General features: G+C 41.9%; 1 protein-coding gene across 2 annotated transcripts in view; it reads right to left on the minus strand.

The window, feature by feature from the left end:
• The window catches only part of enpp1 (ectonucleotide pyrophosphatase/phosphodiesterase 1), a 69,686-nt gene that overhangs the window by 2,424 nt on the left and 54,090 nt on the right, over positions 1–13,172 (minus strand). For both annotated transcript variants that reach the window (XM_079887786.1, XM_079887785.1), the window contains exons 21-23: positions 7,085–7,211; positions 4,780–4,854; positions 163–295 (exon numbers count right to left, since the gene is read on the minus strand). In XM_079887786.1, the coding sequence (XP_079743912.1) occupies positions 163–295; positions 4,780–4,854; positions 7,085–7,211 (335 nt within the window). The remainder of the gene's footprint in view (positions 1–162; positions 296–4,779; positions 4,855–7,084; positions 7,212–13,172) is intronic.

The following is a 13,172-nucleotide window of genomic DNA, read 5'->3' on the forward strand; positions in this document are numbered from 1 at the left end:
ATCACAGGGATAAATGTAACTTTAAAATATATTCAAACAGAAAACTGTAATTAAAAATGTTTCACAATATTACTGTATTTTTGTTTGTGAAAGAGTGCTAGGATGTATTTGTGCACTCTGTTCAGCTTGTATATATTTCACACTCCATCAATACAAACTTACGGTGTTCTCTTGTTCATTACGTCATAGTTCCCATCAAAGTCCTTATCGAATATTGGCCCGCTCACAACATTTACACCGTTCAGCTCTTGTGAATACTTCACCAGCAGAACATTGTGGAAGTGATTCCAAATATCTGTTACAAAGACAAGAACAACAGTGACACAATCAACAAACATGAAAGTATGGGGTTTATGTGACAAGAAATCATATGATATCAGATCCCCAATAAAGTGATAACTGTGCTGTCCATAATTCTGTTTACACATGCTTAAAGTGGTCATGACATGATTTATTTTAAATGACATTTTTTTTTGCTTAATATATGATGAGTTTTTAAGTGGCGGCTCCTTTAACACTTAAACAGCCCCTGTTATGATTGGCTAACGTCAGTTAAGTGACTGAATGTAAGTGGGCGGGGCCTATGGTGCGATGATGTAAAACTATTTGTCGATGTCTTGCTCTGGAGGCGGGCATATGCAAATGTATTTGCCCATGTGACATCACAGAGCTCTCAATATCAAAACGAGCCATTTTTGGAGCTTTATTTTATTTTTTAAATGCTTTGTTTATAATCAGGAGGACATTTTAAGTTATGAAACTTACAGGATATTTTAATGGAACAAAGACCTCTCATATGTCAAAAGATTTTCCAAATTATATGTCAAAAGATTTGCAAATGTAGCCTCTAATCCATCGTCGGGCCATTCCGTGCTGATCCGGCCCAGCCGGTACAGATGGTTTCATTTTTCCACTGTAGGGCTGATAATGGAGCTCTTTGGAATCTAATACAAGTGCATCAGTCATAGCCTTGGCAACGCAAGAGTTTACAGATGAAAGGATATGTAAATAGTGACCATGTTGATCAGATATTTCTTTCAATTTCATTATTAACTTGCCAGGCAACAGACAAGTGACCAATCCTGAGTGGCAACGTCACTACACACATTCTACCAGCACGGTTCGGCACGGTTGGACAACCATACCAGGTTTGTGCAGTACCGTACCAGGATCAAGTGGAAAGTTCCGTTCTTCGAACCGTTCAGCCCGACAGTGAAAAAGCGGCTTTTAATTTCTCATGTCATGACTCCTTTAATAACCCTGACATGTTTCTAACTTCAGCAAGGTACAAATGAAGCATTTTAACTGATTGAAACCAAACATGTTATTGCAAAAGAGCCACAAAGGAATGGTGAAAAAAAAAGAATGAACCGTGTTTACTCGGGTTCTTTTGAATAATATGCTTATGATAAAAGCATAAACTATAAACTTTTGTAATCAAGTCAATCACTGATAACAGATAAATGTGTAATGAAATACTGGTGCAGCTAAAGTTTAAACCACACACACATTCTGATGTTCACATTATCACTCTGTATATGCACTAAAGTACATGAATACTACTTAGTCTATCAGATGAATGATTTCGAATGGAGTGCAGATGATGTTCTACATGAACGTCATGTTGGAGGAGTTAGTAGGGGAATGAACTTGGTGATCTTCACTCTAAATGATTTAATGAACACTTGCACAACACAGAATGAAGAAAGAGTTTACCATACACAGGTGTTGCAAATACCACTGATGAGACTCTGAGGTTAAAGGAGAACTCCGGTCAATTTTAACATTGAGCTCATTTTTTTGTACATTTGGAGTGCTGTCAATACAGAGAACAACGACAAAAATCGGTGTTGCCTACACAGAGTTATTCTATTTTTAAAATTTGCACCCTGTTGACTTCAATGGGGCAAGTACTAAACCTGCTTTTAGCCTCTTAACATCCTTGATGTGTCATTACAAGTGCACAGAAAATGTGAGTGATTCCTTCTGAGTGAACACGAGTGAGTCTGACTGCAGTAGATGTGAAAGAAATGGATAAAAATGATGTTATTTAAGCCAGCGCAAATACCTTTGTTTACATCCTGTTTTTCGGTTGAAGTCCAAAGTAGTCGATTGCCGAGTTCACGCGCGTGATCATAGGTATTAAACCTATGCGTGTGAACTCTGCAATCGACTACTTTGGACTTCAACCGAAAAACAGGATGTAAACAAAGGTATTTGCGCTGGCTTAAATAACATCATTTTTATACATTTCTTTCACATCTACTGCAGTCAGACTCACTCGTGTTCACTCTGAAGGAATCACTCACATTTTCTGTGCACATGTAATGACACATCAAGGATGTTAAGAGGCTAAAAGCAGGTTTAGTACTTGCCCCATTGAAGTCAACAGGGTGCAAATTTTAAAAATAGAATAACTCGGTGTAGGCAACACCGATTTTTGTCGTTGTTCTCTGTATTGACAGCACTCCAAATGTACAAAAAAATGAGCTCAATGTTAAAATTGACCGGAGTTCTCCTTTAAAGCAGAACAATAATTCACTTGGCATATTATTGCGTAAATGACTCAATACTGTCTATACATACAACAGGCCTTCATTAAGACTTGTGAGGATTGCCTGGATTAAAGCTACTAAGCAATTTAAACTTGTAGAAATTAAAGCGTAAATATCAAGGTTATAAAATGAAGTAAACCAACTCAACTTTCTGATACTGGTGTTCCCATCATGCACTGGGGAGTGAATAATTAATAAAGTTGCATTTTCACTGTTTGCCATCTGTATTTACAGTGTTTTATCATTGCTTTTGTTGTTAGGTTTAGTAACTTGCTGTTTTGTGAGATCTGGATGGTGGTTTGTGAGTTGATAAAAAGCTAATAATTAAATGGAATGTTCAATTATTTTAAATGTGGCTGCAGAATGAATCGACATAATCTAAGTAAAGCATACACTAAAATACACAAAGTAAAGCATATACTTTAAAAGCATGGCTTAATTCAGTGTTATATTGTTTGAGTAAAATGTACTTGAAACAGAGCATTGCAAAGTAAACTTCAACTAATTAGAAATTACTCAACAAACTTTTACAGTTACTTATTTTCTTTGTTAATTTTACTTAACTTAGTTAAGTAAGTGTTACTTAATTCCATACGTAAAATTTACTTTTAAAAAATCTGCGTGCCAAAACTTGAAAAAGAAAAATTAAGTAAATCTGACTTAGTTTCTTTTTAGTATATGATAAGCCCATTTTAAATGTCTAAAGATCCACTCAGAAAACCAACCAATAGGAACATTTCCAAGGTGGGAATGGATGTATGCGGGATCTGGATCTTAACTAGAGGGTAATAATGGGCAGCAGGTCTGTTCTTGTTTTGAAAAACAAAACAAAAACAAAAGATATAATTAAATAAAAAGATAAATAACAAATCAAATATAATTCTACAAACCATATAGTTCTATTACCAAGATTACATTTTAAAGGGAGGAGAAAGCTCTTCCCAAGACATTTTTGCATTTGACGTCAAAGGCCGTGGAACCAAATTAAATGAAATATAACCAAAACAATAAAATGTTGCTTTATAGCACTATTAACAATTTTCTATTATATATATATATATATATATATATATATATATATATGTGTGTGTGTGTGTGTGTGTGTGTGTGTGTGTGTGTGTATGTATATATATAAATAAAACCAAATTCAAAATGGACAAAAATTAAACATACTATCAAGTGTCATTTTAGTGTCATTGATATGCTAATCAATAAAATGAAAATTTAAAACACATATGAAATATAAGATCATATATGAAATCTCACTGAGAAGCCAGTGTTATGTTTGTCTCTCCTACACAAACAGGGAACAGCATCTCTGCTGAGAAAACTGCAGCTCTCTGGATGCTCTTTTCAACAATCCTAGGTGTTTTTTGGCAGGTCACCTGCTCCCGTGGGACTCTTTTCTGTGATTCTGGTATAAATGGCCTCAATTTAGCTGGAATCAACTGATTCTAATCATAGAGCAGCTTTAGGCAGCATTTACCTTTCCAGGGAGTGTTGCATATCTTCATTAAATATAAAAAGCACAGCTTTTCAAAAGTCTATTTTGGTTCAAATGCGTTTTTACAATAATAGATACAGTTAGTAGGCTGGCATACTTTAGCACTGTAGATCATGTTTTACACCCATGCTAATGCAAATGTACACAAAACAGTTTTACTATCTTGCAATGCAGCAACATTGACTTATTAAAGCATTTTATTTGCTTGAAGTGAATGTGTATCATTCAAAAGTGTAAATCTTCACAGGTGCCGTCATGTTCTAGACACATTTCTAGTGTCCTTCTATTACACTATTCCAAAAAGAAAGTTGGCAATTCTTATTTTATAAGTTGGAATGCAGAATAGCTGTGTGCGTAAAACAGGAAACATGTTTATTGACATCTGGCAGCCATTCTGAATTCAAAGTTCAACATTTTCTGATGATTATTGACAATGGCACTCCAGACCCATTATGTTACAGTATTTTAGTTTATGTAAAGTTTAGTATCTTTGTTTATGTTACAGTATTGTAGGAGAAAAATAATAAATAGATAATGATGACTAAAACAACAGGGTTCCCAGCAGTCCATGCTTGAATCATTAAAACCTACAGAACAATCAACCATAGGGTTCACTAAGAGTAGAATTGGAACTTTTTATTCCAGCATGCCAATAACTTTTAATTTACACAAGTACTGAGTGTGTGTTTTGCTATAAGCTGAATCTAAAACCCGGCGTACCTTTGAAGGCTGGAAACATGGGCACCATGTTGCTTGTAATGAAGGAGTCTGGCTCAGTTCCTGCAGGACTGAAGTCTGAGGAAGAAAGATAATCAGCCATTAGAACAGTAAACACAACTCTTTCATCACACAGACTTCCAGGATACTTGAGAATTGAGAGGTTAAATATTTGTGTATAATGACCACTAAACTATACATGCAAACGTTTGGGGTCAGTATGATTTTATTTTTGAAAGATATGAATACTTTTATTCAGCAAGGATGCATTAAATTTATAAAAAGTGACAGTAAAGACTGTTACATTGTTACACAAGACTTCAATTTTAAATAAAGGTTGCTTCTAGTTATCAGAGTCCTGTAACAAACAATGTGTCACAGTTTCCACAAAAATAATAAGCAGCACAACTGTTTTCAACATTCAACATTAAAAAAATTTAATCATATTTCACAATATACAGTGAAGAAAATAAGTATTTGAACACCCTGCTATTTTGCAAGTTCTTCCACTTGGAAATCATGGAGGGGTCTGAAATTGTCATCGTAGGTGCATGTCCACTGTGAGAGACATACAGTAATCTAAAAAAAAAATCCAGAAATCACAATGTATGATTTTCTAACTATTTATTTGTATGATACAGCTGCAAATAAGTATTTGAACACCTGAGAAAATCAATGTTAATATTTGGTACAGTAGCCTTTGTTTGCAATTACAGAGGTCAAACGTTTCCTGTAGTTTTTCACCAGGTTTGCACACACTGCAGGAGGGATTTTGGCCCACTCCTCCACATAGATCTTCTCTAGATCAGTCAGGTTTCTGGGCTGTCGCTGAGAAACACGGAGTTTGAGCTCCCTCCAAAGATTCTCTATTGGGTTTAGGTCTGGAGACTGGCTAGGCCACGCCAGAACCTTGATATGCTTCTTACAGAGCCACTCCTTGGTTATCCTGGCTGTGTGCTTCGAGTCATTGTCATGTTGAAAGACACAGCCTCGACCCATCTTCAATGCTCTAACTGAGGGAAGGAGGTTGTTCCCCAAAATCTCGCAATACATGGCCCCGGTCATCCTCTCCTTAATACAGTGCAGTCGCCCTGTCCCATGTGCAGAAAAACACCCCCAAAGCATGATGCTACCACCCCCATGCTTCACAGTGTTCTTGGGATGGTACTCATCATTCTTCTTCCTCCAAACACGTTTAGTGGAATTATGACCAAAAAGTTCTATTTTGGTCTCATCTGACCACATGACTTTCTCCCATGACTCCTCTGGATCATCCAAATGGTCATTGGCAAACTTAAGACGGGCCTTGACATGTGCTGGTTTAAGCAGGGGAACCATCCGTGCCATGCATGATTGCAAACCATGACGTCTTAGTGTATTACCAACAGTAACCTTGGAAACGGTGGTCCCAGCTCTTTTCAGGTCATTGACCAGCTCCTCCTGTGAAGTTCTGGGCTGATTTCTCACCTTTCTTATGATCATTGAGACTCCACGAGGTGAGATCTTGCATGGAGCCCCAGTCCGAGGGAGATTGACAGTCATGTTTAGCTTCTTCCATTTTCTAATGATTGCTCCAACAGTGGACCTTTTTTCACCAAGCTGCTTGGCAATTTCCCCGTAGCCCTTTCCAGCCTTGTGGAGGTGTACAATTTTGTCTCTCGTGTCTTTGGACAGCTCTTTGGTCTTGGCCATGTTAGTAGTTGGATTCTTACTGATTGTATGGGGTGGACAGGTGTCTTTATGCAGCTAACGACCTCAAACAGGTGCATCTAATTTAGGATAATAAATGGAGTGGAGGTGGACATTTTAAAGGCAGACTAACAGGTATTTGAGGGTCAGAATTCTAGCTGATAGACAGGTGTTCAAATACTTATTTTCAGCTGTATCATACAAATAAATAGTTAAAAAATCATATATTGTGATTTCTGGATTTTTTTTTTTTTAGATTATGTCTCTCACAGTGGACATGCACCTACGATGACAATTTCAGACCCCTCCATGATTTCCAAGTGGGAGAACTTGCAAAATAGCAGGGTGTTCAAATACTTATTTTCCTCACTGTATATATATATATATATATATATATATATATATATATATATATATATATAAAATTCTTAAAAAAATATAAAAGGTGCTTATGTACATAACATGTATATAATTCAAATTGAATTTTAACACAGCCATAAATAATAAAGAATATCACTCATAGCTCTAATTGAATTAGCAGTAGAGGGCAGAAAGTGAAATGAATTGTGAGCTTTGTTTAAAGATCTTAAAGTAAATCTAGATATCCTGTTGGACTCACTGGACGGATGCAGGAGGCCAAAGGTCAGAGTGGAACTGTTCTTATAGAACGAGCAGGACTGTCTCGCACTGGCCTGAACTCGCACATCTGCACGCACACATGTGTCTGCTGAGGGATGCACGCTAACCTTGGATTGACAAAGACAGAAAGAAAATCAGCATTCAGATGAAAGAGTGCTTAATTGACCATTAAAACACTCATCAAGTGTATGACGCAAATCTTGACAGAAACATAACAGTGAAAATACAGTCAGTGCTATTTAGTAAATAGACATTTCCACACATTTACATCTGAAAACTCTTTCGAGCCTCATGAGAAAGGCCAGTTTGCTTTGTGTTGAAGCAACATATCTCTAATCTTGGCTTAATAGTCTTAAATTCTGCTAGATAATTATAATAAAGACAGTTTAGACAGCTTTACATCTCAAATGAGAGCACTTAAATAAAAATACAAGCTTAACATTTCAGCTTTTAAACCTTCCAAAACAGCATGATTTGGTAATATTTCATGAGTCATGCTTGTGTGTAAAGTTACTCCCATACAGCAACAACAACAAAAAATGTATTGCAAGATCAAGCTTGAACTCCCACTCCGGACAGATTTGAGATGCCATTTCACAATCTCATGTTGTGGCTTGCAGTCGGTTTATGAGTCAAGAGAGCCAGAAGATACTATAAAGATGATTTAATTTAATTGACCTAAAATTGGAATAATTTCCTGGCTATTCCTTGGAGGACTAGCGCAGTCAAGCTTCATAATGACAAAAACACCATAAACATTGATTGAAACATTCAGTAGCTTTGTTTAAGGAACAGGCTAAAATTAGAGCCATTTCTGCTGACTAAATTCCTGTTTAGTTAACTTTCAACAAATTCAATTTCTGTTTCTCACATAAAGCAATCATATGGTGTCAGAAAACGTACTCGGTTACTAACGTAACCTCGGTTCTCTCTAGAAGAGGGAACGAGTACTGCGTAATATCTTACACTAAGGGAAAATCTCTTTTCCTCGAGATACTGAAGCCAAAAATTATCCTTAATTTTGAAATAATGTAAAACGCGTTGCGGCAGCATACAGACATAGGCAAGATGGCTCACGCGCCTATTGGCTGCCCTGAGGCAACTGCAGCAGCCTATCGAGAGAGGCCCTTCGTGACGTCAGAACCAATGGGGACGCTTCGCGCCCACTGCGTCACGTCCCGCTGAAACGGGCGTGGCTTGGGCCTATAAATACAGCTCGACAGGCTGGTAGAATCTGTTTTTTTCATCGCCGAAGCGAACCAGAGCGTGTTGCATGCACGACAAAGATACGCAGTACTCGTTCCCTCTTCTAGAGAGAACCGAGGTTACTTTAGTAACCGATTACGTTCTCTTACGAGATGTCTCTCGTACTGCGTAATATCTTACGCTAGGGGAACACAGTGTAAAACGCCGTGCGTGCTGAAAACCAACACCAAAGTCCCAAGGGCAGGTGCCCAGGGCTCATATAGTGCACAATCAGCAGGGACTCGCAGAGAGTCTGGGAAAGAGGGGCTAGAATAGCATCATTCCCATAACAAGTAGCATCCTATGAGGAGCAAGTAATATCAACAGTGTTCCACACAGTCAGGGCGAAAGAACTCGGCCTGGGCTGGTGAATATTATGGGTCTTACACACTGCCCATAGAGTTATTTAATCGATCAGTGCGCGGTGCTCAAGCAGTTTCAGTAGTCTGAGCCGGTAGCATCGGGGCAGACAGTACTGATTTATTAGACCGAAAGCAGCTTAGCCTGCAAGGCGGGAACCTCTAGGTTATAAAACCTTATAAATGTAGACGGGGAGGCCCAGCCTGTCACCATACAGATGTCCTGCAAGGCAATCCCACTAGACCAAGCCCACGACGAGGCCATGCCTCTTGTGGAGTGCGCTCTGACACCTAACGGGCACTGCAGGCCCTTAGAAGCTTAAGCCAGCGCTATAGCATCCACTATCCACCTGGATAGACTCTGTTTCGACGCAGCTAGTCCCTTAGAACGTCCGCTGAACGAAACAAAGAACTGCTCCGTCTGTCAGAAGACAGTCGAGCGAGACACATAAGCCCTTAGTGCCCTGACCGGGCAAAGGAAGCTTGCGTCCTTCTCCTCACTATGGACCGGCAGAGTTGACAGGGAAATCACCTGAGCCCTAAACGGTGTGTAGAGGGATTTAGGAACATACCCGTGCCTTGGTTTGAGTATGACTTTCGAGTCATTTGGCCCAAACTACATGCACGTCGCGCTCACTGAGAGCGCTTGCAAGTCCCTATACACTTTACCGAAGCGAGAGCCAGAAGAAACACTGTCTTGAAAGACAAATGTTTGATATCTATTGATTGGATTGGCTCGAATGGGGCACCTTTCATGGCTTCCAAAACCGTAGAAAGGTCCCACATGGGGACTGAGGGAGGTCTGGGAGGATTCAGCCTCCTAGCTCCTCTAAGGAAGCGGATGACCAGATCGTTCCTCCCAAGTGACTGGCCAAGCGTCGGTCTAGTAAAAGCTGCTATGGCCGCCACATAAACCTTGAGCGTGGATGGGGTTCTGCCCTTATCCAGTAGCTCTTGCAGAAAGGAGAGAACCCCCGTCACCCCACAGTCTAGGGGTGATATGCCACGAACTGTGCACCAGCTAGAGAACACAGACCATTTCGAGGAATAGAGCCGTCTCGTAGACGGTGCCCTAGCCTGCGTGATCGTGTTTAACACTCCCACCGGGAGGTTAGCGGGTACCCGTTGATGGCCCATGCATGTAGGGGCCAAAGCTCTGGGCGAGGATGCCAGATCGAGCCCTTGGCCTGAGAGAGGAGGTCCTCCTCACTGGTATCGGCCATGGGGCAGTGCTTGTCAGCTGCATCAGAACTGGGAACCAAGCCTGGTTCGTCCAGAATGGAGCCACAAGTAGCACTGAGCAGCCGTTTTCCCTGATTCGCTCTAACACCTGAGGCAGGAGCGTGACGTGTGTGCAGTGTTTGTGGGCACTGGGTCGTGGGCACATTCACTACATTTAATGCACAATCGACATGAGTCGATTTTATGTGTGCGAGCTGTGCTTGCGTGTAGGAATGAGCATTGGGCTGTGGGCATTTTTACTACACTCATAACACCATCGGCTATGGCCGGGGGGGGAACCCCGTGGGGCTTGTCATGTCTGTGAGTGAATGTGGGCGCGGGGCAGCGGGCACATTTACTACACTGAAAACACAGTTGGCTTGAGCTGACTGTATGTGCATTGGTTTCGTTTTACAGAAAGAGACATGCAGTGTGCAGTGTTTGTGGGCACTGGGTCGTGGGCACATTCACTACATTTAATGCACAATCGACATGAGTCGATTTTATGTGTGCGAGCCCTGGAATGTGGCGGGCTGTGCTTGTGTGTAGGAATGAGCACTGGGCTGTGGGCATTTTTACTACACTCATAACACCATCGGCCGTGGCCGGAATACCAGAAAATACACTCTTTATGAGATATATCTGGGCCGCCGTAAAAACGGCGTTTGTGTGCAGGCAAACGGGCTGTGGTACCGGCTTGTTTTCTGCAAAATACACTGGAAGAGTCGCATTTTCTGGAACTGAACGAGCGAGAAGTTTTGGTGGAAGTCTGGCCGCAGCAGGACTTGAACACCGTCGTTTTCCTAGGCGGGCTAGGAAGACTTTGAGGCCTCTGGCTTTATCTCACCATTGAGTGCAACGCAGATGCAGCCTGTCCAGCGGGGGTGTAAGCGCGACTGTGCATGGCTGAAGTTGTGCGGCAAACTTTGGCGAATAGTCGAATAGTCTTGTGACGGCGTTTGTTTGCAGGCGTGCACGTATTATAACAGGCTTGTTTACTGCAATATTGATATTTCCAGTCGCCTGAACTTAGGAGGGGACTGAGAAATGTGTGAGAAATGGAGGTTGGTCCGGCCTCGGCGGGACTAAAAACACTCTCTTTCCTCCTTTCGCCGGTGAGTGACGCACGCGAACGGGGCGCGAGGGGCGGGGTAGCTTTCTTGTATCGTAAAGAAAGCTAGCCCTGTTGCAGGAAACATCCATCCAGAGAGCGTCATCATGTCTTGTGACGGCGTTTGTTTGCAGGCGTGCATGTATTATAACAGGCTCGTTTACTGCAATATTGATATTTCCAGTCGCCTGAACTTAGGAGGGGACTGAGAAATGTGTGAGAAATGGAGGTTGGTTCCGGCCTCGGCGGGACTAAAAACACTCTCTTTCCTCCTTTCGCCGGTGAGTGACGCACGCGAACGGGGCGCGAGGGGCGGGGTAGCTTTCTAGTAACGTAAAGAAAGCTAGCCCGTTGCAGGTAACATCCATCCACATAGACACGGCTTCTTCATCGTCATTCATGACGGAAGTGGCGGCAGACTGCGGACGCTGTCCATCAGTGAGAGACTCGGGCGAAGCGGGCGAAGCAGGCGGGCGAACCGGCAAACTTTTGCTGGTTGGAGGAGGTTCCGGGACCCGCTGAGCACGGCGCTTTTGCGGTGCGGCACCGCAGCGGGCGGAGGTGCAGTCTCGGCGAAAGATGCCAGGCGAGTCCTCAGAGTCACCATGGGCATCAGCTCGCAGTGAGGGCAGCCGCCGTCAGCGAGCGCGAGAACTGCGTGATCCTCACCCAGGCAGGAAGCGCAGATGACATGGCGGTCCCCGTCGCTGAGTGGGGCTAGACACGAGCCACAGAAGATACGAGGCATCTTAAAAAGGGTGTGAGTCGCAGAGGCGAACACACACTAGCAGAGAAAAGTATATACACGCCAGATAGCGTAGCAGGAACGGCGACTGAAGGCGGCGAGTCGTCGGCCAGCGGCTTCAGATGCAAAGGCTCGTCCCGCAGAAGGCTTTCTCAGAGGCCGCGGTTTCTTCCTCTCAGGATTCAGCGATGCGTGAGCTCCGCTGAAGAGATGAAAAATCAGATTCTACCAGCCTGTCGAGCTGTATTTATAGGCCCAAGCCACGCCCGTTTCAGCGGGACGTGACGCAGTGGGCGCGAAGCGTCCCCATTGGTTCTGACGTCACGAAGGGCCTCTCTCGATAGGCTGCTGCAGTTGCCGCAGGGCAGCCAATAGGCGCGCGAGCCGTCTTGCCTATATATGCATGCTGCCACAACGCGTTTTACATTATTTCAAAATTAAGGATAATTTTTGGCTTCAGTATCTCGAGGAAAAGAGATTTTCCCCTAGCGTAAGATATTACGCAGTACGAGAGACCTCTTGTAAGAAAACTTGGAATATAGTACACAAGTCCTTTTGGGCAACATTTATGATACTTGAAGCCCATAGTACACTTTGTTTTTTAAGTGTACACTAGGATATATGTTCAGTGCACGTGACATACAGTAAATTTAAATGTGTACTGTATGCGCTCATCTTGCACATGTGCCTTGATTTTTATTTACATAAATTAGTTTGTCCACAAGGTGGCAACATAGTCCCAGCCTCTTGTTTCACAGTCGAAAAAGAAACAGATGAGACGGAACAACAAAAATATTTTTTGAGCCCTTCCCTCGCTAACTTCCCTCCGTCTCATTCACTCGGATGTGTATCATTGCTTACGTTGCACTAGTGCCCACTACTGGCGGAACGCTTGAAACGTGTTTAAATAAGACGCCCTCAGCCCTTGATCACTTGGAATCCAATATGGAGTTGATTTATTATTTATATATATTTTTCCTTATAAATTTGTCTATGCATCATTCTAAAGGCCTGTATGTATGCTTGGGCTGTTGGAAAAAGATATATAAAAAAATGACACAAATAAAAATAATAACAATACAGTAAACTATAACTGTGTAAATAACAGTCAGCTTAAGATAGCGTGGTTAACCGAGTGAGCCGATATTATGTGGTTAACCGACACACATCCGAGTGAACGAGACAGAGGGAATTTAGCGAGGGAAGGGCACAAAACATTTTTTTGTTGTTCCGTCTCATCTGTTTCTTTTTCGACTGTGAAACAAGAGGCTGGGACAATGTTGCCACCTTGTGGACAAACTAATTTGTGCAAATAAAAATCAAGGCACATGTGCAAGATGAGCGCATCAAAATAACTCCAGTATCATACTCTTGAGTTGTGTGGGGG

The sequence above is a fragment of the Squalius cephalus genome (genome assembly GCF_949319135.1).
Source record: "Squalius cephalus genome assembly, chromosome: 12".
In the NCBI taxonomy this organism is placed as follows: domain Eukaryota; kingdom Metazoa; phylum Chordata; class Actinopteri; order Cypriniformes; family Leuciscidae; genus Squalius; species Squalius cephalus.